This window comes from Hypomesus transpacificus, chromosome 14, assembly GCF_021917145.1.
Source record: "Hypomesus transpacificus isolate Combined female chromosome 14, fHypTra1, whole genome shotgun sequence".
Classification (NCBI taxonomy): Eukaryota; Metazoa; Chordata; class Actinopteri; order Osmeriformes; family Osmeridae; genus Hypomesus; species Hypomesus transpacificus.
In genome coordinates, this window is record NC_061073.1 from 13,798,669 (window position 1) to 13,824,223 (window position 25,555).

At 46.6% G+C, this 25,555-nt stretch overlaps 2 protein-coding genes across 3 annotated transcripts; one reads left to right on the plus strand and one right to left on the minus strand.

Annotated features, from left to right (window-relative positions):
- The first annotated feature begins 380 nt into the window (after positions 1–380).
- Positions 381–19,487, plus strand: LOC124476329 (cyclin-dependent kinase 17). 2 transcript variants are annotated; one of them, XM_047033417.1, is made up of 17 exons: positions 381–741; positions 7,531–7,685; positions 8,769–8,933; positions 9,916–10,049; positions 12,456–12,581; positions 13,268–13,324; positions 13,789–13,903; positions 14,622–14,716; positions 14,804–14,866; positions 15,063–15,186; positions 15,336–15,456; positions 15,741–15,838; positions 15,963–16,068; positions 16,663–16,705; positions 17,032–17,122; positions 17,318–17,395; positions 17,493–19,487. In XM_047033417.1, the coding sequence occupies exons 2-17, from the start codon at positions 7,553–7,555 to the stop codon at positions 17,528–17,530; spliced, it is 1,587 nt and encodes a 528-aa protein (XP_046889373.1). In that variant the 5' UTR covers positions 381–741; positions 7,531–7,552; the 3' UTR covers positions 17,531–19,487. The 2 variants fall into 2 exon arrangements, with proteins under 2 accessions (XP_046889373.1, XP_046889374.1); XM_047033418.1 differs by having other exon boundaries at positions 7,531–7,679.
- On the minus strand, positions 18,864–24,982 carry LOC124476330 (ETS domain-containing protein Elk-3-like). The gene is made up of 5 exons (XM_047033419.1): positions 24,681–24,982; positions 22,722–22,930; positions 21,424–22,200; positions 20,381–20,503; positions 18,864–19,630 (listed from the first exon to the last, which is right to left on the minus strand). The coding sequence occupies exons 2-5, from the start codon at positions 22,926–22,928 to the stop codon at positions 19,529–19,531; spliced, it is 1,209 nt and encodes a 402-aa protein (XP_046889375.1). The 5' UTR covers positions 22,929–22,930; positions 24,681–24,982; the 3' UTR covers positions 18,864–19,528.
- Between the last annotated feature and the right edge of the window lie 573 nt (positions 24,983–25,555).

Consider the following 25,555-nt stretch of genomic DNA (forward strand, 5'->3'; position numbering starts at 1 on the left):
GTACATAATTCAATAGCACTCGTGATTCATGTGTATTGGCAACATGTAGAGAGTTTATAGAGTTATAAAATTATCGGAGAGAAATACTGGAATGAACATAAGACTTCAAACAGCCTTCACACTCTAAAAGTGCCACTTCATGAAATTGATATTCCTAACAGTATTTAATTACGAGAAGACAATAATAAAGTAGCATTCGAGAATTCGGATCATCTTGGTGGAAGTTTCCCAAGAAAGAGCGCAGCATAATAAGGCTGTAGGCGACGTTAGACTACAGTTTACAGCAGAGGCCGCTGTAGGGTGACAATGGCTGTCTTGTGTTCATGGTACCTGAGCAGGGGTGGCGCTATTTCCCAGTTGACAAACGTCGAAGCATTTCCAAGCATTATTTTCGATAACACGGTCGTGGTGGCAGCGTCAGCAAGCTATAGGCACAACACACACAGCTCGCACCCCTTCACGAGCGATCTATCGTCATCATAATTTCTCACGCTGGTATGTTTTCCAATCCAGAAGCGAAAGCTGCTTCTACTTTATTTTCACCAGGGCGCTAACTTTACACGTCTTTTAGAATGATCTCAGCCTTATCCCCAAGGATTTAGACGCGACAGTCGACACAAGAAAGTACTACACCGACACAACAAAGCATTCCTGTTTTACGGTGGGTGGAAAGACGGCATCCGGCCTGCAAAGAAGCTCTGAGGTCAGGGACTCTGGTCGAAACAACGTTCATCGTTTCTGGTGAGGGCCATATACTTTTATCTGTCAATTGTAACAATTAAGCAATTGGCTTGATGCAGGCTACGTTGATAAACAGCAGGTTAACCCGCATTTTGACAAAATGGGGTAACAATGTAGCAATGTTTACTTCACAGCGCTTGCCTGTGTGTTTGTTTGTTTGAATGCAGGTATTTTGTTGAGAAGGGAGACGGTTTTGATTTGGCTCCGTTCTGTCAGGGAAAGCACTTTAGAAAGTATTATGTTTATAGCCTATGCCATTTGTCTTTACCGTGTAAAGTTGCCAAAATAAGACAACTTGGCGTCACACACAATTCATACCATTCACATTGTCCAAATTGTTTTGTGAACCTACAGGCTGTGCCATATTTTTTAAATGTTGGATGTGAAACCCCAAATCCATTAACCCACATTTTAGTCTTCGCTCCAGTCATTTGTTATATTTTACATAAACTAGGCGATGCTGCTCTAAAACAGCCTTGTTGTGCGTCTTAAAATGTTTTTCAAATGTGCTTAAAAAATATCAGCTTTGGTTATCTACAGTAGCGTCATACCAAAATTGAAATTCAATGCTATGAAGGGTTTGTTGTGGTCACATTGAGCAATTTCTTTGCAGCATATACACTAGTGAGACAGACCCTGTGGATTAGGACTATAGGAGCCTGTCTGTGGTTTCAACGCTCACGGTCGTTCTCTTGGCATTCTTTTCGTCCTGCTAGCTGCTGTTAGACGGCAGTTAACTTGTTAAAACAATCTTTGTGTGTTTGTGTCCATGTGAATGAGTCAGTGAAGGGTACTTGGCAGGATGTTTTGCAGGAAGGCATCATTGTTCTTAGGGAGAGTTTGAATAACACTGACGTGTGTGTGTGTGTGTTCTGGGGATGTTTCTTAACTCACAGAGACTTCATTCATCAAATGCGCATCTAGCCTGGAGGTTATGGTCACATTGATATTATTAACGATTTTTTAAACTTCTGTTATTAACTCGTTTCCAGACTGTTGCTGCTGGGTTCTAATGATGCCAGTGAGTGAGTTGTAGTAGTCAATAATACATCATGATAGCCACTGGGAATAGATCCTCTCATTTCCTGCATGGCTGTAAGCAGTATGTTGATGAGCTGTTTCTTGAATTCTTATGAGCTGACCTGCCTGTTTTCTTTTGCTTTGTCCCATTGGACAGGAAATGGGGGTATTGGGGGCTCATGGACCCTGGTGGTAGGTGGTATCTGGCTTGGGCTGAAGCGATTGTTGGGTGGCTCGTTGGGCCTGAAACTGAGCCACGTGTGTCTCTTGTGTGTCGGTTTCAGGCAGGAGCATCTCCTTGGTGAGGACTGTGGGGATAATGGTGTCAGAGTAACCTGACCCAGCGAGAAACAGCTGTAGCCACGTGGCTCGGATCCTCTGAGGGCCAGTGTATAAGATAGGGGTTTGTATTTAGTGGTTTGCGCTTTCATCATGCTGGTATCAATGTATCTGTTCTAGTGGAGGGTATAGCTGTAGTTGTTCGAGCACTTGACTGCAGATCAAGAAGTTGTAGGTTCAACTCCACCCCCTGGGTTATATGTTGCTTTGGAATAAAGGTTTTCAATATTCTTTATTTTATTTGTCATGCTTATGCAAGCCAGTCATTTCTCTTGCTGTGTGTGTGTGTGTGTGTGTGTGTGTGTGTGTGGGGGGGGGGGGGCAGGGTCTCATGTTTAACCGGCAGTCCAAGGGCAACTGGCTTGAAGGGTAATGTGTCACCTTTCCCTGGGGAAGCAGCTGCTGTCACAGCCACCACTCCCGTCTATACATAGCCACAGATATAAAAACTCTTCCTCCTTCTGTACTTGATTAGCATAAGCATTCTGGCACCAGGCACCCAAAAGCAGATCCCTGCAGTTGCCTCACACAACAAATGTTAGCTGCCTCCAGTCTAACTTGGGCTTCCAGTCAGTATGAAGTCCCTGCTTACAGTAGCCACACCGGGGTCACAGGGTCAGCTGGTGGAGAAGAGGTTTCATCACCCTAATGTGCAAAAATCTACATTCTAGACTACACAGTCATGAGTCAGCTTTGCCAATTGAAGAAAAGTTGCCAATATATAACCTAGGACATGTAGCGTACTGTTCATCAGTACTATAAATAGTTTCTGTTGTGTTTCACCATATTGTATTAAAAAACAAACAAGCAATTTTGGCTTTTGTGGTCATTGTTGTAATTAAATACTTAACAAGCTGTTGCATAAATACCACAACTCAAAGTCCAAGTGTGGTTTAGTTCATTAGTAGAAGCCTCTTCGGCATGACTAAACAGGTTTTGGGTTCAATTATTCCAAGTGTTAAGGGTACAGCCCTCACAGAAATACTGATGAATGTGTTCCGAGTCAGTTCCAGTCTTGGCATCCTCTCACCGTGGTATTATTCACCCCATCAACAATCTCATCTCATTTCTAACCAAAAATATAACCCTCTCCTTCTTAAATTCCTAAAGCTTCGTTTGGCAAGTCAGGGAATAGCATTGAATCAAAGAAATTCTTGTTTGAAGACTCACTGCTTCACTGCGTAATGATACACCCCTGCTTGCATAATAATATTTGTGTTCGGTGGTCAGATTATCTAGCCGTTTTCCTTCTGATCTTCCCGATAACCTGCCTGTATCTTACCTAGCCCTCAGACAAGGAAAGCTGATCTGCTCTTGTGGTTGACAGATATGAAAGGCTGCGAGGTGTGTGTGTGTTTGTGTGTAGGAGAGGCTAATCGGGGCTCTCTTCGATGCTAATTTGTCATGTGTGCAGTGTGTGTAGTGCCCTGTAGTGTGCAGTGTATGTACGGCTGGGTGACTGTAGCCAGGGTCAGCATTGATGAGCCGGCTCCTGGCTCATTATCCCCCTTTGTGAGCCAAACAACAGCATCGCCTCCATCGACAGGGAACACAATCACACAGCTGATTCACAGATCACATCAGAAAACCTGGATTTGCTGACATCCTGCCAATCTAACATTATTTGCTGCATCGTAAGGGACCGCCACCAAACACCACAGCCTATAGGGCACCAATCGAACAAATCCTATGTAGTCCCATTGATCCAAAAGTAGCATGGTGTCCCCCCCCCCCCCCCGTGAACTGGATACTGGGAGCTAATGTCTTATCATAAAGTGGAAGTAGAGAAAGCTATTGATTCTTCAAGGCATACCATATAGATGGTCCCCTGCAGTATTGAACCCGGCACCTCCGGCTGGTTAGAGATAGGCCGACCACCTAACCTGGCCCTGGGTACCTGGTCATAATGAGGGGCGGGGAGAGAGAGAGAGACACCCGCCTCCTCCTGTCACTCACAGAGCCCCGTTACCATGGCGTCATTCAGTGTCCGGCATCGTTGGCGTTTCTGTCTGCGTCTTGGGCTCCAGGCCCTGTCATCACACTGTGATGTGACACCTGTCAGCACGGCGCTGCCAGCGCAGGCTGAGGCTGCCTGATTAGTACGGAGGGATGGCAAGTGGAGGATGGAGGACAGGGAGATAAAAGGGCAAGCGCAAAGTGAGGGAGGGGAAAAGGCAGCAGCGATGGCTTTTGTGCTTCTTGTCTTGCAGAAGCTTGTGTTTTGACAGTTCGAGTTCTTTCTCCCCTCTCTCTTTCTGTGTGAGTGTGTATGTGTGAGAGAGGGTGAGTGTGTGTGTGTGAGCCCTGTTGCCATGCTCAGTGTAGCTTCATCTAACTACCTATGTCCCTATGCACTACTTGCAGTGCTAGCCTTATGTAACATCCTCATAATGGAGCAGCCAGCTTCTTCCCCCATGTCCTCATTGTCTTGGCCAGGGTGAGAGCAGGCTGCTCTTTAGAAAACCCAAGGCTGAGCTCACTCGTGAATCATGCCAACCGACGCACTTGTTCTCTCTCTCTCTCTCTCTCTCTCTCTCTCTCTCTCTCTCTCTCTCTCTCTCTGTTCCCAGCGCCAGCTAACATTGGCCTCTTGTTGAAGAAGAAGAGGAGGGGGGAAGGGTTTGGGTAGAAAGGTAGAGATGGAACAGAGGGGTGGGGGGGTTGTTTGGCATTAACGAAAGCTCCCGACCCACATATTGTCTTTTCCGGCGAGCCATGGCGTACGGGGGGGTCGAACCCCCCTGCCGCTGTGTGCAGTCACAGGCGGGTCGCCTTCCTCTTCCTGTTGTCCATGGGGGGGCCTCTCCAGGCCCCATGGCGGTGACAGCGGTGGTCACGTGACTTAACCCGCCAAAGCAAGTGGGACACCCCTCGAGGCCCACGGTGAAGGGCAGGCTATATCCACTACTGTCCTGGGTCCCTGGCACTGCGGGGGGGGGGGGGGGGGTAGATGGGTCATCCTCTAGCCGCACCCCCTCCCTTCTCCCACCCCTTAATTAGCACAGTTCCTATGCACTAGGGGCTATGGTGGGGAAAGGACAGTGACTGCCTGTGCGACGCGCATGCATGCCTCATGGCATCAACGCCCCAGCGTAGAATCTCCATCTCCCGTGCCCTCCTTGTCTTGTTTGTGGGTCTTCCATCTCCCTAAGGCTCCCCCTCTACTTTTATTCTCACCCTGTTCTTCCCTTCACTGTCCTCGCCAGGCACGCTGAGGTGGAAAATGCAATTTAACATGCAGCTGGAGTGGTCATAGCTTGTCCATGAGGGTAAGTCATGGAGTGTAGAGATGTGTAAGGATGGCTGGCTGCCTGTGTGTGTGTGTGTATCTTGATAAGGGGAGACGGAGAGGATATTATACTCAGTCTCCATACTGGGATTTGCATTTTGCTATGGAAAAAGCAGCTGGGGTTGCCCCGCAACAAATCATATAAGCGTCCGGGGACCCTCCCCCCCCCCCCCCCCCCCCCCCTCCCCCCCCCAGCAGGTCTAGAGCTCAGAACAGAGCGGCCTACTTATAGGGGGTGGGGGTGGGGGTTGTGTGTCGTGTGTCTCACAAAACACTGTAAGACACACACACCCTCTCCCGTAGCAATTTCTCACTTGTGGAATCTTGTGACAGAAAATGATCCTCTCCGTTCCTGGCTTGCTCCTGTGAAACATAGTTAACGAGTCATCGTATCCACGGAAACACAGCGTCAGTGTTGTTACCGGCCTGACGCATTCTGTAATGTCTTTGTAGACCGCAAAGTAGACAAGACATGAATACACTGGATCTGAATGAAAGAAGATCCAATGTGATGAGTCAATGGTTCTAAGCTTATGAATGGGTTGCACGCTTACCTCCTAAACCTTTTTTCCCCCCACACCACCGTATATGTGACGTGGGTGACATGTGGATGTTTCTGTTTTAGTTTCGTAAGGTTTGAAAGCTGCCTGACAGATAGAGGTGGAGTTTTGACTGCAGGCCCTCAGGGACTAGACATGTGTGTTCATGTCTACTGTTCGTCACCAGCAAAACACACACACACCAGACACACTGCATGCTGGGATCTGTGATATTGCAGTGGTAGTGTTACTGTCAGTAAGGGGCAGAGTCTCTTCCTGATAACCACATCAGTCACTTCCTTCCGCTCCGCCTCTCTGTCCCGTTTGCTCGCCACTTCGACTCTCTCGCCCACTCGCGTTCTGTCTGTTCCTCTCCTTCCTTCTCTTTCTCTCACATGCGCAAACATGCACACAGAAGGAACTCTCTCACACCCACACGCATGCTAAACAGACTTGCTCACACGTCTACTCATATTCACATTCTCTCTCTCACACACACACACACACACACACACACACACACACACACACACACACACTGAATGCAGATGGAATGCGACGTGAACCGGGTGCTGCTCACGTTAGTCCCTGCTCCATTCAACCATAAATCCCCCTCTGGTTTACTGTCCGTGTTCTCATTTCATGTACCAGTGGCTTTGGCTGCCTCTCTCTCCTCCATACATACAACCAGTCTCTCTCTCCTCCATACATACAACCAGTCTCTCTCTCCGCCATAAATACAACCAGTCTCTCTCTCCTCCATACATACAACCAGTCTCTCTCTCCTCCATACATACAACAAGTCTCTCTCTCCTCCATACATACAACCAGTCTCTCTCTCCTCCATACATACAACCAGTCTCTCTCTCCTCCATACATACAACCAGTCTCTCTCTCCTCCATACATACAACCAGTCTCTCTCTCCTCCATACATACAACCAGTCTCTCTCTCCTCCACACATACAACCGGTCTCTCTCTCCTCCACACATACAACCAGTCTCTCTCTCTCCTCCATACATACAACCACTCTCTCTCTCTCTCCTCCCGTACAGTACACCACACCACACCTTACCGACACATCAGCTTCTCAGACAGGGGAAAGTACAATATCTAATGACCATGTATGCTTTTTTATAGAGAGAGCGACTCAGTGGCTCAGGTCAGCCATTTTGTAATGGCGTCATGTCTTTGTTCCTGGTTGTACTCTACATGTTGGATTAGGATTAGGTGTGCTCGGCGGTTAAACTCTTTATGGTTGCTTCAGTGTTCATTAGAGGACGCACCCAATAATATGTTGGGACCTGTTCTGTGCTCAGACTTCCCTACGTGACAAATATAATGTCGAGAGCTTCTCAAACCAAATTCATCTTCCTTCACACGCTTTGACAGGCCACGGGGCATTGACACCTAAGATACAAAAAAGTTGCTAGCGTCCACCAGAAAAGAGATATGATTTTTCCTAGTTTGTGTCGTGTGCTAAATTCAAGTTTGATGATATTCAAAGGGATTTGGTAGATTAGTTTTGTCAATATGTTTGTGTGTGTTCTGTGTACCGGCGTTACATGTGTGTGTGTGTGTGTGTGTGTGTGTTCCTCTCCAGGCCTCCCCTGCCTGAGAGCTCCATGGAGAAGATGAAGAGGTTCAAGCGGCGGCTCTCCCAAACGCTGAGAGGAAGCCAGACCATGGACGAGTCTCTGTCTGAGCTAGCCGAGCAGATGACCATCGAGGAGAACGGATTGAAGGACAGCGGTGAGGGTGTGTTTGTGTGGATGTCGGATGACGGGCCCCGGGTTTGACTGAGTTTTGCGCGCTAGAACGATAGATTGATGACACCATAGATCAGCAACGATATCAACTGCACACACGCACGCTCGGATAGCTTACACGTTTTGCATACTCAAATGTTGTGGATATGACATCATTTAGTACTGAGTGCATCCAAGGTTTTTTGCTGCGAGGCATCTAAACATAAACATTATAACCGGGGTAGTTATCTCAAAGCTGATATTCCTAGGAGGCTGCAGTAGGAGTGTTTCGCTGGCTGCTGTGGCGTTGCTATGGTGCTCAGGGTCTACAACATTCCAGAGTTTCCACGACATTGCCACGGTGACTTGGACCAATGACTCCAGAAACCACATTTCTGTCCTCCTCCCATCCTCTCTCAGTACCAGCCACAGCTCTCCCCAGTTGTATCTTCTTTACAACAGTTTCATCTGAACCAGCTCATCCCAGTTCCTTTTTTTCCAGAGTTATTTATGCTCTGTGAGGACCGCCAAAGAGGATATTTATGTGTGTGTCGCAATGAGAGAATTGCAGTAGCCTGTGGAGCAGAGTGAGAGAGGGTGTGAGGGATGAAAGGGGGGGGGGGGGAGAGACAGCGAAAGTAAGGAGAGTGAGCGAGACAGAAGTGAGTGGCCAAATGAGATCTGAACCCCGTGATTGGGATGAATTCTGGTCCTGATCGGATTATGCAACTCATCCCCAGTCCAGCTGCAGCCTCCTCCATAGCACAGAGATAAGAGACGGCGGTATCAGGCGCTAACTTTAGCCCTGGATGTAGGAGAGAGAGAATGCATGTTTGTGTGTTTCCACTACCTAGTAAGCACAGTACACATGTCATTTGTGTACATCACATGGCTCTCAACAATGTTTCCTTCTTTAATCCCCTCCTAGCTCCTTTATTGGATCTATTGTTCAGGAAACAACGTCTCATCTCGCTTTCACTCTTAAGTTCACATCCACACAGCAGAAAAGGTTTATTCAGATTTCGACCTATTACCATAGATCGTTTGAGAATGTGACAATTTGATTGTTGTGACTCTCTCCTCCCCTTCTCAGAGCCCATCGTGAGGAACGGCCGCCCCCCAACCGCCCACAGCGTCCACTCCTTCCTGCACCAGTACACGGGGTCCTTTAAGAAGCCCCCCCTCCGCAGGCCTCAGAGCGTCATCGGGGGTGGCCTGGGCTCCCTCATGGCCATGCCACGCAACGGCAGCCGTCTCGGTGAGACATTTACATTTAGTCATTTAGCAGACGCTCTTATCCAGAGCGACTCACATTAAGTACTGGGACATTCGCCCCTTCGAGGCAAGTAGGGTGAAGTGCCTTGCCCAAGGACACGTCATTTGTCACGGCCGGGAATCGAACTGGCAACCTTTAGATTGCCAGCCCGATTCCCTAACCGCTCAGCCACCTGACTCCCCCATACACGCAGGTACGCCCTCCCCACACCCAGTCATGCCCCCCCCCTCTCCCAACACGTACCACATGTAAATATGCACATGCAGCGCATACACGCGCGCACACACATTTTAAATACTCAAGCCCATTTACACAGACGCGAGCATGGATCGATGTGTGTTTTGCATGTAAATACATATGCATTATTTTGGCAAATGCACATTGTATGTCTGTGTCTTGCTGCATGCACTCCCATGCACTGGATATGTCCCGTTTCCGCTTCCAGTTTGTCAGTGTTGTCAGGGATTATATCAGTACTAATGACAGACAGCTGATGATATGACCAGATGGGTAGAGGCAAAGCATGATAAGATCAGAGGGACCAGTAAAACAGTGAGGGAATGTTTTTCTTTCCATCGTTCCAAAATGGCTGTTGTCAAGGGTGCTGAGAAAGCAGCCACTCCCTGATGTTTCCTGTGTCCTTCCCTCTCTGGGTCTTCCCTTTCTCTCTCTGTCTCTGCCCCTGTATGTCTGCCTGTCTGACTGCCTGTCTGTCTTTCTGCCTGTGTCCTCTTATCTTTCTCTCTGTCCGTCTCCCCTGTCCTCTCTCTCTCTTTCTGCCATTCTTACCGTCACTTTCTGTCTCTCTTCTCTGTACCTCTCTTATTAACTGTTTCCATCCCTGTTTCTCCTCACATCTGTCTCTCTCTCTTTACTCCTCCCTTTTCATGCTCTTTGAACTCTCTCACCCCCCCCCCCTTCTCACTCCTTTGCTTCCCCCTCTCTCTGTGCCTCTTCTCATCAGACATTGTCCACGAAAACCTAAAGATGGGTTCTGACGGCGAGAGTGACCAAGCCTCTGGAACATCCTCGGACGAGGTCCAGTCTCCGACTGGCGTCTGTCTCCGGAACCGGGGCAACAGACGGATCTCCATAGAGGTGAGACCCCCCCCCCCCAAACACCGCCATCCATCCCCCCCCTACTTTATTCCTCTACATCATCGGTTTGATGGGACAAATATCTCCGTTCATCTGTATACCCGATGCTCTCATTGCACATCCACTGTGTTCATGCTTCCTGGTTAGGTGAGGAACCTGTAGCATCAGAGGGAAGTAGGCTGTGTCGGGCAGGGCTGGGTGACCCTGTGCGACCTCCCCAGACGGAACTTCCAGAGTAGATTTCATCCTTAGCCTCCCACGTAATCTCCACATGTGTTCCAGCACATCATGTTGTGTCCTCATCTGCTTTGTTAAACTGTGTGTGTGTGTGTGTCCGTTTGTGTGCTTCGCCTAAGCCGGTCACCAAAGACTGTTTGGTGTTGAATAGCGTTTGTGTCGTAGAACATGATTGAGTCACCAACGCAGAGGAAAGGAAACTTGGCGTTTACCAGCCATGCACACACCAACACAATCACAGAACAGTGAATATCAAACACTGTTTCTTGAAAATTCACTCCAACTGACCTCCTGGTATTAAATTAGGTTAACAAATGTAGTTTGGGGGATCAGGGTATAGACAGTGGAGTATATAATGAAGTGTAAATAGTGTTTCTGATTGGTTGCTGGTGTATTATCTGGTACGGCGCTGGTTAAATACCCCTGCATGTACTCTGCTACCTGCTGTGAGATAAGGTCTTGTGATTGGATAACTAGGCCCCTTCCCAATCCCTGCCCCCCAACTGGGTTTATTGGTTGTTTTGATCATAGGTCCCTGGGGACTTGCCTGCAGTCCCAATGGCAACAATCAAAAGACCAAGTGTTCATCAGAGATAAAAAAAAAAAAAAAGAACCAAACGGTTGATCATCGTATTCAGTGGGGGTTACACACTCATGATACGTTCCCCCAGGCAGTATCCCCCCCCCCCTTGCTCTTTTTGCTCCCTTTGCTCTTTCTCGTGGTCTCTATAGCTGTTATTCAGAGCACTTACCCTATGTCTCCTGTGGCTGTTTCATAATACACTCACCAGCCGCTGCCTGTCTGCACATACACACACATAAACTGGGTTTGTACACACATAAAGTGTGTTTGTACACACATAAAGTGTGCTTGTAGTGTGTATTAAGAACACAGATGCCCCACACCACAGGGGGGATTTCAACACGTGATCTGCAGTCAAATGCCCTAACCAGTGAGCTATACCCTCACACCTGTGTAAAGATTGCATGTGTGCAACCAAACAAAATGTGTGCGTGTGTGTGTGCACGCTTCTATGAGCAGTTTGATTACTACCGGCAGCATAGTAGCATCAGTGTTTGTTTTTTTCCCCTCTCGTATTCTGTGTTAATTCTCTTAACAGTCTAAAGACTGTTTGTAGACATCCATTGTGATGTGGCCAGAGAGGTGTGTGTATTACAATTACCTTGACAGAGCTGTTCTCTCTGTGTTAAGATATTGCCCCTTCCTGTGAGTGCACAGGAAGGACACAGGTCTGTTTTGGGGTTATATCACAGGGATTAACTGTAATACGTTCCAGATGGGCCTGTTGTACCAGATTAAGAGAGACTGATTGGACAACTGGATACGATGGGGTGGGGTACAGGGTGTGGTGGGTCAGCTGACTGGTGGCACCCCACCATATCCAATCCTGGCACAGCACATGGTCTCCCTGTTCAAAGCTGTGACGACGACAACGAGGTTGTGACAGCAGACAGGAAGTAGTAGCCTGATCACAAAGCTAGCTAGCTACCTAGCTAGCTGCTCCATGAGCATGGTGCACCAGCTGAACTAATAATCCTTCTGGCTTAGATTGGACCTCTGCAGAACCAGGAGGTCACAGCCACAGACGGACAAAAACAATTTTAGCGTTCAGACTGAGGTTGCGAAAATCAATGCTGCTCGGTCACAAATTGCCATTAAACCCACGAGGAACTGGAAAGTCCAGTCTTGCACAAACGGTCTTGTTTCCAGTGTTACTCCACCATTACCTCAGAAGGGATTTAAAGCAGCCTGAGTGGGAAGGATTAACCGTAATCTGACAAATAGACGAAATGCATGATGGGAAGAATCCAGGCTGTGTGTGTTTGTGATTTTGTGTAACATCTCAGGCTTATGGTGTTGGACTTCTCTGGGAAAGACTTATCCCCACTTTGTTAAAGAGCCCCATGGTCACCCTTCATTATGTATATAAACACACACTGTACTCTGGCTTACACTGCTGGCTAATGGAGTCTAAAGCAGACTTTGTAAAGGGGGGGTAATGCTCAACATGGGTGTGTTTATCCAAGGTGTCCACCATTTTGTTGAGGGTCTTTTAGTATTTCTTTTGAGCTTACTCTGGTTACTAGTGGTTTAAATTGTTAGTACAAGGTTTACAGTATGTTGACGGTGTGTGTGTTTGTGTGTAGGACCTGAATAAGCGTCTGTCCCTACCAGCCGACATCAGGATACCTGATGGCTACCTGGAGAAGCTGCAGCTCACCAGCCCGTCCTTCGACCAGCCGCTTAGTCGGCGCTCCCGCAGAGCCTCCCTGGTGAGACACAGACACACTTACTCAAACACACACACACAGGCAAACACACTCATAGACACACCCACTCACAAACATTCATATTTAAATACAACAGGAGACACGCTAACAGGAGATGACATGAAGGAAACAGGAACCAGAGAGAAAGGGAAAGGACAGGAGTATGTAGAAAATTACAGATCTTGTATACATAGAGGGGGAAGAACGTACAGGGTTTCCTTCAAGGGGCAGTGGAGGAGAGGCAGAGAGAAGTCCCATGCTTCTCCCCTGGACAGTCTCTGTCTCTCAGCCTCCGTCTACCCTGGGGAGAGGCCGTGTCAGCAGACTGGAGGATGGTGCGCCGCGGTGGGGGTGTTTATGAGGCTGTGAGGAACAGTGGCGAGCACTGTTAGGCCAAATCACATGCATCCCCCGTCACACACTCGCACCACTTATTTGGTCGCACACATGCCGACAATACGGACGACAAAACACACCACAAAAGCCCAATGGTTCAGTCTGAGGAAGCTATCCCTGGCTTGTGCCCGTCACACAGGAAGTGTGTGTGGGGGGGGGGGGGGGGGGGGGGGGTGAGGGGGGTGTATGCATATCGTCCACATCTGTGGCTGTCAGAAGGATTGGGAGAGTTGTGTGTGTTAGTGCTAATGACGACAAGAATCTCATTAAGGCTGTTTGCTCTTCTCTTTCAGTCGGAAATTGGATTTGGGAAGCTAGAGACCTACATCAAACTGGACAAGCTCGGGGAGGTGTGTCTGTTTGTTCTGTTTCTCCCATATCTCTCCAGGTCTTCCTCTCCCAGTATCTCAAGGACTACAGCTGCTGATGGTCTCATGGCCATTGATTAGACAAGCTATTAAAACACACAAACACACACACACACACACCACAAACACTCCCCCTTCACTTGGTCAACAAGTTCAGGTAGACCTTTACCACGTAACCCCATGGCCTCAGCTTTCTGAACACATGTACAGCAGTCTAAGACCATTCCTTCTTCCTCTCTTGTAGTATCTGTCAGCTTTCAAGTCACTTTAGTTAAATCAAATAAATTAATTCCTGATTGATTTGAATTAAGCGAAACAATCAGTTCAATTGCACTTGTTTGTGTCTTAAGGGAACCATTGTTTTAATTAAACGTCAAGCACTCTAATTGGTTTTCTCTTTATGCTGCATAAATAGTTTTTTCTTGTTCTGATTCCTCCTCCCCCAGGGTACGTACGCCACGGTCTTCAAGGGCAGGAGTAAACTAACGGACAACCTGGTGGCCCTGAAGGAGATCCGCCTGGAGCATGAGGAAGGAGCGCCCTGCACCGCCATACGAGAGGGTGAGCACCCCGAGCCCCACACAGGAAACACACCATCCTCACATTAATACATCCTTTTCTTTCCCCATTACCGCAGCTTACTTACCACTTATGCTGTTCTCGCACATTTTTTTGGGGGGGGTGGCGCAATCCTAACGTACAAGTCTGTATTGTTTTCTCTGTAGCTCAGACGGTAGAGTCAGCTTTCTAGTCCATTTATTGTCCGTTGACCATCTGTTTCCCAATTAGAGCATTGTAAAGTGATAGGCTATAAAACATTAACTATCAGCATACTCTTCAGTTGGTAACTACCACATGCACCTGATCTGTTGAGTTCACATGAAAAATATATTATTAACGTAATTTTCGGACTATAAGCCGCGCCTTTTGTTCCATTTTTCGACCCTGCGGCTTATATAACGGTGCAGCTAATCTATGGATTTTAACAGCTAACGGTTAATAAATGGGAGCTTCCTCAAGCAGCCATCTCTTCCCCGACAATCCCTTCTGTGCACCAACCCTTACATATGATAATCAAACAGTAAGACACCTGGGGCTTATAGTCCAGTGCGGCTTATACATGTACACATCATTCAATTTGGCTGCTGCGGCTTATATAACGGTACGCCTTATAGTCCGAAAATTACGGTACATATTTTTTAACATGAACCAAGTCAGATGGTGTAGTCGCATGCTGATGGATAATTTATCTAACCTGTTTCTCCATCTTACCGTACAGTGTCTCTACTGAAGGACCTGAAGCACGCCAACATAGTGACACTGCATGACATCATCCACACGGACAAATCCCTGACACTGGTCTTCGAGTACCTGGTAAGAGTATACCAACTGCCACTTTTCTCTTTATCAGTTTCAAGCCATGATTATTTCATATTCATACCGCCTCCCCCCCTTTCGTAGGACAAGGACCTGAAGCAGTACATGGACGACTGCGGGAACATCCTGAGCATGCAGAACGTTAAGGTGAGCCTGTTACCTCCCTCGGCCTCCTTCCCCTCAAGCTGCCCTCTGCTGGCCAAGTACGGTACATCATCTCACAGAACCATGGAACGAATCCTGCCTCACTTTCCGAAACATTTACCTGTTTCTTTGACATTTTCAGATGAATGAACCTTAGTGGGAGGAACATTAGTAAATAACAATGTTTGTTTCGTTGCAGATTTTTCTGTTCCAGATCCTGAGAGGCCTGGCGTACTGTCATAAACGGAAGGTTCTCCACAGAGACTTGAAGCCTCAGAACCTTCTCATCAATGACAGAGGGGAACTCAAACTGGCTGACTTTGGTAGGAGAACGATTTAAACCATTTTAGGCTTTTTACCTTTGATAAACGCTAAAAACACAAAAGCAGATGGCTATTGTGGAGAAAGTTCACCACGAGGGCCTATCGTGAGTGTGGGTAAATGTGACCTTTGTTCATGCGTGTTATTCCAGGTCTGGCCCGGGCCAAATCTGTCCCCACTAAGACGTATTCCAACGAGGTGGTGACGCTGTGGTACCGACCGCCAGACGTCCTCCTGGGTTCTTCCGAGTACTCCACACAGATAGACATGTGGTGAGTGGGCCTGCTGAACCTAGACCCCTGCTACACGTTTAGGCCTGCAAGATTTATGCGAAAAGCAAGTCGCTTCTTGTTGAGATGAAAAATGTATTCGTGCATTTTAGGGTCCATTTTGGGTTTTAAGTTCCTAGTCCATAGCTCTTCATTAGCCATGCTGTCATGGTCAGTGGGTACACAAGTAGGGTAATCATGCAGAGTAGCTATTGTCCATTGAATTAGCATATTAAGTGACTTCAGCCTGTGTGACCTGTCCTCCTCTGCTCTGCTTCGCTCTCTAGGGGGGTGGGCTGTATATTCTATGAGATGGCTGCTGGCAGGCCCCTGTTCCCTGGCTCCACAGTGGAGGATGAGCTGCACCTCATTTTCCGGCTGCTGGGTGAGTGCTGCCCCCTGGTGGCAAGCCAACGCAACTTTCTGATTACTTAGCATTTATTTTATAAACCAGTAACGGCTGTGATGGAACCCGTTTGCTTAGGGTGATATGAATATTTTGCCTGCAGGTACTCCCATGGAGGAAACCTGGCCAGGAATCTCCTCTATAGAAGAGTTCAAGTCCTACAAGTTCCCCAAGTACAAACCCCAGCCCCTCATCAACCATGCACCCAGGTAGGAAGTGGTTTCCAGCAACAGCTATTGTCATGCAATTCTAAGCTAACTTTGTCCAATTCCACACTGTTTAATCTCACCCTGTGTATAAACACGGGTAGACCAAAGTAGACCAGTAAAAATATGGTTAAAAGGTACGTACTAAAAGAGGACTGAGCCAAACTCTGATAATAATTCAACGTTCCCGACTTTCCTTCCACTCAACACATTTTTGTCAGCTACCTTGTGAAAGACAATTGGCAGAATCAGGTCTTTTGTCTAAGACCCAGGTACAAGAAACTTCTAAGAGTTCTTAATGTAGTTGTTTTAAACAGTACCCTAGTGAGTCAAATAGGAGTAGGTGTGTCTGTGTTAGTGACTTTTTAAATCACTTCTCAATCTTTTCTGCACGTTTGAAAGTGTTAGCAACTTTAGTCACTCGCTGTGCGTGTGCGTTTGTGGGTCTCTGTGTCACTTCCTGTAAGGAAATCCTGTGGAACAGTTGACCGTTTCCTTCCTAGAGTTGGCTACCACACACCAGCCCCTCCCACTGTTCTGATCGCCCTCTGCTCTCTGACTGTGTCTCTGTCTCTCCCTCTCCTTCTTTCTGCTCAGGTTGGACACAGATGGCATCGAGTTGTTGATGTCCTTCCTCAGAGTGAGCTCCACTACACCTCACAGTCATTAGCATTGGGGTTCAAATCAGACAGTATGATACACACAGTTGCTAAACAAAAGGCTCACCCAAATATAAAAAGCGTTATAGAGCTCTTACTGGACATGTGGCTTCACATCCTTAAACACTCATGAGGAGTTGTACCCTGGCTTGGGATACAATAGAAAAGCTCACACACACACACACACACACACACACACACACACACACACACACACACACACACACACACATGCATATTCTTCAGCGTTTGGCGTGGCTCCAAGAAGGAAGGCATCGCCTCATGGTGTGTTTGTCTTCTCTCCCAGTACGAGTCCAAGAAGAGGATTTCTGCAGATGAGGCAATGAGGCAGCCTTACTTCAGGAACCTTGGGCCTCGCGTGCACACACTGCCAGAGAGTGAGTGATGATGACATGGCTACAGCACTGTACTCACTTGGCAAACTGTAGTTACTGCTCGGCAGATACACTCACACACACACACACACACTATAGTTTGGTTATTTTTGCTGTGTTTTAGTGTTCCATCTCCTGCTAAACTTGGTGTGTGTGTGTCGGTGGATGTCTGTGTCCTTGTGTGTGTCCTTTTGACAGGCATATCCATATTTACACTGAAGGAGGTCCAACTGCAGAAAGATCCTGGATATAGGAATTCCTCCTACCCTGAATCAGGTAAGTCCCTCCAGGGTTCGACACCACCGTTTTCCACACACCCACAAAATGTATTATAATTTTTCTTTTGTTGTTGTTTTGTGGTGCGTCCCTGCAGGCAATGGCAAGAACAGAAGGCAAAGCATGCTCTTTTAGGTCTGGCGTAACCCCTGTGTGGAGCAGAGCTGTTGAGACTTAACCAGACGGCTCCCTAAAGATGGATGTCGGGGCGGGGTGGGCACAACTCGCATCCCCACACACCCCCACGCCCCAGACCCCCCCCACACCCGGGCCTCTGGGACTGTCAGCGCAAAGAAAATGGCCCGAAATGAGACATTTATACTCCAGTACATTTTATATTTATTGGGAGGTGAATTTGCTGCTACAAAAGAACAACTACTGTCTAGATTCTAACTGGCTTAGTCACTTTAAAGAAAACATGCAATGTGTATAGATAAAACAAATTGAAGTGTTTATTTTGGTGATTTTATTTTGTCATCGGTTCCATGACTTTCCACCTCCTAGTTTCCTTTTAAGTGCGTGTGTGTAAGACAGGGGGGCATCAGTAACAGCTCTGAAAGTTTGGGTATTGGTGCCATGATGCTCCTTAGATGCATTTCTGGACTATTTATTTAACATGGAGAACCCAGTTGACACTAAATCTGGGCCCTTACGTCAGCATAACACCCTTTTATATATACCTCCAGTCTGACAGGCGCTCATAGGGAGCAGTGTTTAGAAGGTTCCCATTCTTGTGTGTGGGAGGCTGTTTGAAAATGGCATGGCATTCCAATATTTGTTGCAAAAACCATGAAAAAAAATCCAGGAAGTTTTAAGACACTTTGAAGACAATGATGTGGGCATTAAGGTAAGCTGTCGGACTCCCAACTTTTCTGTGACAGCTCAACATCTAACCAACCAACCACAGCCAACTTCCTCTCCTCTAACGCATCCAGCATCCTGGCTCATGACCAGGGCTTTGCTGCAAGGTGGAGTTCCCTGCGTTTGTCAGACGGGCATTGTGTGCATCACAGTTCACTTCTTTGTTTAGTTTTTTGCCCTTTCCATCCTCCAATACAAACTGTAAAATGCTTCCTTGTTTTGGATTTCTTCTCATCTGTGTGTTGCATGCTGGCCCTCTGTTTGTGTGTGTGTGTGTGTGTGGCGGGGGTGGGGTGGGGTGGGGGGGGGGGGGAGTCACTGAACTCCCAGTTAGGGTGCTCAGCTCCTTGTCATAAGACAGTACTGAGTCACAGTATCTATTTAACAGTGTTACCAGATGTTTTGTATGATATTCCTTAACTTTATTTGTGGATAATTGTTCTTGGTGTGGCATCTCTCGTTGGGAATGCCCTCTGTATGAGCTTGATTTTTTTCAGAGAAAAGAAAATTAAACTGAAGTTGAGAAACTAAAACATGGATATGGTGTAATAATGTCCTGGATAATTTTTCTTCACTAACAAATATTAATAATTTAATAGACATTTAAAACAGGGTATACGCATTCAATGCTTGGTTTATTGAAAACAACTTTTTCATCAATATAAAATTCTACAGAATACATACTGTTCCAGTATAAAAACATAGGTTGTTACAAAGCTTTTTCTCATTGATTTGACATCTCGTCTTCATAGAATAATTTTGAAACGGGGTGGGGGAAGGGGGGGGGGAATAAGGCACAGCCGGTAGAAATTAGAAGCACAGTCCATACAAACAATGCAATACATTAAAATACACACAATGGAAACAAAAAGTCTCACATTCTATGATGAAAAATAATAAAATACAAATAAAAGGAAATGTTTTTTTTTTACAGGATTAAAACAGGCAAGCCCTCTGCTTGGCTAGTTTGGTGTCTAGCCACGTTAAACTACTGTCCACCTGAACAGGGGGTCCTAATGAAACTGTGCTGTAGTTTTATCACAAGCTGGAATTCTCCCAGACATTCCAGCATATGGCTTTTACCAAGTGCTTTCAACAATTAATCTGAAGCAACTAGAAGTGCAAAAAAAGTGAGGTCAACAGTCTCATAAAAAGCACACATGGTAAAGACAAAAATAGGCTGATAATGAAGATGATACTGATTGCAGTCTTCACTTAAGTAATGGAAAAAGGGAAATACAAAATACAAAAACGTTTTTTAAAGACCCTGAATCAAGACTTGTGAGTAGCCGGGGCCAGGAGCAGGGAGGAGGGTGGGGAGCCGTCCAGGCTGGGCAGGGGGACGGGGATGTGTCCGTTCATCAGGCTTGGGAACTGGAGAAAGAGAGAAAGAGAGAGAGGAAGAGAATTAGGTGGGTGGGGGTCTGCAAACACTGCTATCCGGTGCAAGAGGAACTCTTGTATTGTCACTGCTCTGGTTTCCTGTTGTTCTATGCCCCTGTGCCTCTTCCTCCCCACTATCCTCTCTACCTTCTTAACAGAAAAACAAAGGGGCGTAAGTGAACTATGCATTGTACACATAGAACAGGCTTAGGTGTATATGTGTTTAGGTGGAAGGGGGAGGAGGGGGGGGGGAGGTATGCACGAATGAGGGAGCTGCTCTCAAACCAGTCCGCCCTGTTCAGACTGCCTCCCCTGGGCTCAAACAGGAAGTATTCACAGGATTTCCTCTGCCTCTCCTGAGCACTGAAACTGGACACCTCCACAGCACCACGATGCTGCGAGTCTCTCCTAGACTAACAACGCTGTGCTATTCCACTCAAACTTTTTACTGTGTGTGTATCTATACTATAATGTACACATACAGACTTAGTGCCCACTTTAGCACACTATTTGTTTTAAGATACTTAAGCGGTCGTAATTCACTTGATAGGAACAGCTCACAAACAGTGAGGATTTTATCTGTGTTTCTCGATGACACCTCTGTAGGATTCAAAATGTCTCTGCGAACCTCCTCCTATCTATTGCTGGGCATAAACAAATAAATGCAGCAATTTACACTTTTCCCTTCACCTACTCCCTCCCTCCCTCCTCCCTCCCTCCCTCCTCCCTCCCCCAACTCACCTGGAAGAGGGAGCCATGGCCTTGAAGCCGGGCGGGGCTCAGTGGGGCTACAGGACTCAGACTGCTCCAGAAGTGGATGCCTGACAGCAGAGGGCTGTGGGCCAGCAGCAGGCCTGAGGGAGTCTGGGAAGGAGGATACAAATATGAATTTTAAAAGGCATACATATCTTTTTACAGTGTCAATGTGAAGACACATCTCATACTGTATTATAATTTGGGGGGGGGGTAGAAAATCTTAGCACATTTCTGCTTTGGACACAGGGGTTATGGGGCAGAGAAGGTTGTTGATTGGGGGCGACATACAGGCACCCTACAGCTTGGAACGCCAGCTGGGACAAGAGTGCAACATATGAAATCAATTTCTCCCCTCCTTCCCTTCTTTCCCCTGTGTCACCTCAGAGAAGCTAGCCAGTGTAGCAGTGGGACCCAACCCTGTGCTGGTTATTAATGGAATTATTGGAGCATATGGCATTACTTAGGGCCTCTTCCCCCCTCATAGCCTGGTCTAGGACAAGACTTGTGTAAATCTCACTATGCACTTTTATAAACAGTGTACAGCCATCACTGTTTGTTCAAGGAGGTTGGGTAGGAATTTTATTACTATCACCATAACAATAAAAAACAATATCAGTTTAAATATGTGATGCTGATTTGTAATTGTTGCATGAATCAGGTTCTTTGTGCTGTAGCAGTGTGTGAGTGTGTGTGTGTGTTCTATAAACTTTGACTAAAGGTAAACGTCCATGGCCTACATCATCTCAGTCAGACACAGCCAGTCAGACAAAGTGAGAGTTAAATCATAGTATTACTCCATGTCCCTCCAGGCCAGCACAGAGGAGACAATTACACCGGACATGAAAATCCATTTTTATAGTCTTATTACTTGTATATTATTGACCAATAATACCTCTGTAATTCATTGCATTGCATACAAAAATGACTGACTAATTTCCACACATTTTGTATTAAGAATGAAAGCTAAATATTAAACCTTTAAATCATGTTGTAAATGTTGTTTTCATGGTTGATGGTGTGATGCTCACCTGTGCAGTGAAGAAGGCTGGGGTGAGGGAGCCAGATGGGAGAGCTGGACTGTTTAGGGCCATGGAGCCAATGTCACTTCCTGACAGCAACAGGGAGTGGGCAGAGATCTCCAGGGCTTTAGGCTTCTTTGTTTTGGGTGGGAGTCCATCTCCTTGGTTACTACTTCCACTATTACTGCTGCTCCTCTTCTCTGGCAGCTGCTGAGCGCGCTCCCTGTGGCCTGAAGACAGGTTCAGAGGCTGGGCGCCCTGATCAGAGTCCGTCCCCTCATCCTCCTCCTCAGCCTCGGGACTCCACCCCTGTCTGGGCCGAGAGGCGGGGCTGTGGGGGGAGGACGGTGGGGAGCGGCGATAGTGAGGGGACGGTCTGGCGGATAGGAAGAGCTCGTGCTTGGAGGCGGGCAGGGGAGGAGCAGCGGTCCTCTCGCCAGCGTTGGTGCCGAAACGGATGACGGTGCGTGCCTCATCCTGGTGCTCTCGCAAAGCCCGGAGCAACTCCGGCTGGTTGTGCAGGGAGGCCACGCTGAAGGAGGAGTACAGGCCAGAGCGAAGGTAGTCGTTACGACAGGCCTGGGCCCCCAGGGCGGACAGGGCCTTCCTCTGGGCCTCCTCTTCCTCTTCCTCCTCCTCCTCCAGCTCCTGGGCCTCCACTTCCTGGAGGGCCACCCTGCCAGAGGCCAGGCCCATCTCCACCGCCTGAGGATCCATCTTCAGGATCTCAGGGAACGACACAAACTTGTACACAAACTTCTGTCCAATGACCTTCTTGATGATGTTCTAAAACATAATTTGATGATAGCATTAGTGTACAGGTAAAAAAATTTGTTTTCGTTTTTTAAAAAACATTTGTATTTTTTACAGTTTCATTAAGGACACTTTTGACGTCACACCATACACAGACTGATAAACGATGTGTAATTGGGATTGCATTAGATGCTAATGCTTTTTGAATGGGAAATGATGACGGAGCCATTTTGATTTAACCACATATCTGTACTGTCGAAATATGAATGGTTGCTTTACGTCACCCGAGTGATGACAAAATGGCTTCTGTGAACTTAAACACATATTTGCTAAATGCATCAGTCCACGTATGAAAAGAGGAAGGGGAAGTATCTTTCAGTTGGGGATCTTTTAGATAGAAGTTGTTCTTCTTTTTCTTCCAGTGAAGTGCCTTTATCTCATAATACAGCGCATGCATCACTTGTTTAGGACAGTCCCTTGGCAGGCCTTGTGTGTACTTGAAACCAAGGAAAACCATGAGGTAAGACAAGTGAAACCTCACTTGTGTACCTCACCTTGTCATAATAGTAGCGCAGGGCTCTGCTGAGCTTGTCATAGTTCATGTTGGTCTTGTTCTTGCGCAGGCCCCACAGCTTGGCCACCTCCTCAGACTTCAGCAGCTTGAACTCCCCATCCGTAGAGGTCCAACAGATCAGGTGTTTGTGGCTCTGGTCCAGCAACAGCTGTAGCAGGAACTGCCAGAGTGTGATGGCACTGTCCATACCTAGAACACATGGGACATCAATTACGTAATCAACATGAGACAGCCACAAGGTGATGCCACTGTCCATACCTAGAACACATTGACAATTACTTATTGACTTAACAGTAGTGTAGGCTGAAGGCTGAATGACTTTATCGAGTTAGTTTGGCGAAATATGTTGTAAAACATCTGTGCTCGTAGTGTGTGATGCATCGAGGAGCAGTGGCGGCCAGAACAGGGCAGACGACTGTAGTGTAATACAGTTAAAGAAAAAAAGAGAAGGAACAACAGCTCAAGCCAGAAATATGCTGCGGTCCAACCTGGCCCTCTCTCCACAGGAAGTATGACGGGTCTAGGGTGGGTTTGTCGTTTAATGGAGGAATGTGCAGTCTATGAGCTCCTGTCTGCCTGGTAGCACTATTACTGTGAAGTATTGCCTTGGTTTCTCTAGAAGCCTCCTTGATTGGCCCTTTCACTGAACACTTTAGATGGGTGCTGTTAGGTGGTAAATTAATACAATCTGATTTACCCTGATAACAGCTTTTTTTTCAAAACACATAGATGCTTTGAATCTTTCTCTCTCACTCTTTCTTTTCTTTTCTCTTTCTCTCTCTCTCTCTCTCTCTCTCTCTCTCATACCGGACCTAAACAAATTTCTGGCACAAAGTATCCACAGTTTTCAATCTGCCATGTGAAACCACAAAGCTGTCAAAGTCAGGACTTCCTCCTATTCTACTTTCAAGGACAAATGGCAGGGAGAAGGGATCCCACACAGCAAGGAGTGTTTCCCCAGTCCTGTCCCAGTTCCGCCTCATTTCCCCAGGAATGGGTCATGAAATATTAGTCAAATAGTCCCTTTCCCAGCCCAACTCTGAAACCTACTGTTAAAGGACATAGGCTAATTTATGTTTTCTGACGGGCTTACTGAAATTAAGGGACATGCCTAATGGTATGTTGTCATGGTCACCTAACATTAAACAATTTATCCACAGCACCCCTTCATCCTTCTATCCACGCCGGCTCTCCTAGATGCCAGAGGCAGCCCAAACATGAAGATGGAAGATGGGAGTTGTGAGTATTGCAGATGCTCGAATTGAAAAGTCACGCTGCGCTGCGCCGCCGCACAAAGCCATCCAGTGTTAGGGGAACGGAAACTCCTAATGAGATTAGGTGGTGTGTGCAGACATTACTTAGCCATGACTAAATATGCTCTCTTCCTGTTCACAGACGGTGGAAAATCCAACAGGCAACTGACTGGAGTGCAGAATGCATCAGGCCAGCAAGCTAAAAAGTGGTCTTAAGTTTTGTGTTGCTAGGTGTTCTAATTCAACACAGGCTTGGTATTGTTTTGACCATTATAACCCACAAACCTAATATTTCACAATGTTGCAAAGGCGTTGCACATGAGCGGACGTAAAGCTGGACTATTTCTAAACCTCACACACTAATTTTCAAGATGTTCGCTACCAGACAGTGTCAAACCGGAAGCTCTTAGAAAATTTGTAGCCTACTCAGTCAAAACAGGATCTCTAATTGCTACTCAGGCTCATCGTGTTTACAATATTTTTTATAATAAACAATCACCCGCATATACTTACAACATATTACTTGTCTATTTTAAATCAATAACTTGTTGTCTAATAACATACTGTACTTTCTTTTTCTTTTCTTTTACCGCTTACATTCTAAAAGTATTTCCCTTTCCAGCGCAATAAAGTTAGGCTACTTCACAAAACAGGGATGTGGGCTAATGTGACGAGAATTACATTACCAGGGATTTCTTGTTTCTTTATCCTGTTAGAAGATTTTATGATAAATTCCGTATGGTCCCTTGTTCTTCCATGCTTACTGTCGTCTACACAGTTCTGCTGGACTGAAATAGGATCCTAGCTTTTTCTTTTTCTGAGCAGGAAGTTGGAGCAGGCAGACAGAGAGCCGGCTGACTTCCTCTCGCGTATGATTCCCCAGGCGGTTTGTAGTCTGTGTAAACACGCTTTTCCTCCCCTCTTCTCCCTTTACCCGGCAATGGCCAGCGCCGCTTGATTATAGCACACATGGCAAATATTGTCACTGCAACTAGGCTACTCTACACAAATTGACGTAATCATTTATTCTTCAGTGCCGCTAGGAGGTGCGCTTTTTGCATATATAGATCGTAGGCTACGCATGAGATATCCAAAGCAGGCTAACACACAGAAGCCTATCGGTCAAAGGTTTGGACACATACCTGTTCTAACTCGTTCTAGAATGTTTATTTTGTACTACATTTTATTTTGTAGACTAGTTGAAGTCAAGAAATGAAACTACAATGAATCAGTTTTAAAAACGTTTTTGAAACTGCATGATCAAAGTCACCACCCTTTGCCTTGATTACAGCTGTGCTAGGCAGCACTGTATAGGCATTCAACCAACTGCAGTAGGCATTCACCTGGAAACCATTTCAACAGAGATGCTAAAGTACACACATCTTTCACTAAAGTAGAAGTAGATACTCATGTTTAAAAAGACTGAAGTACTGCCATCACTTTTTCACCCCGTAGCCATTATTACTACCTGTTTTAGTGTCACGCTGGTAACTGGATCTCACATCATATTAAATCATGAATACAAAAATACCCTATAGTCACAGAATACAGAATAGACATA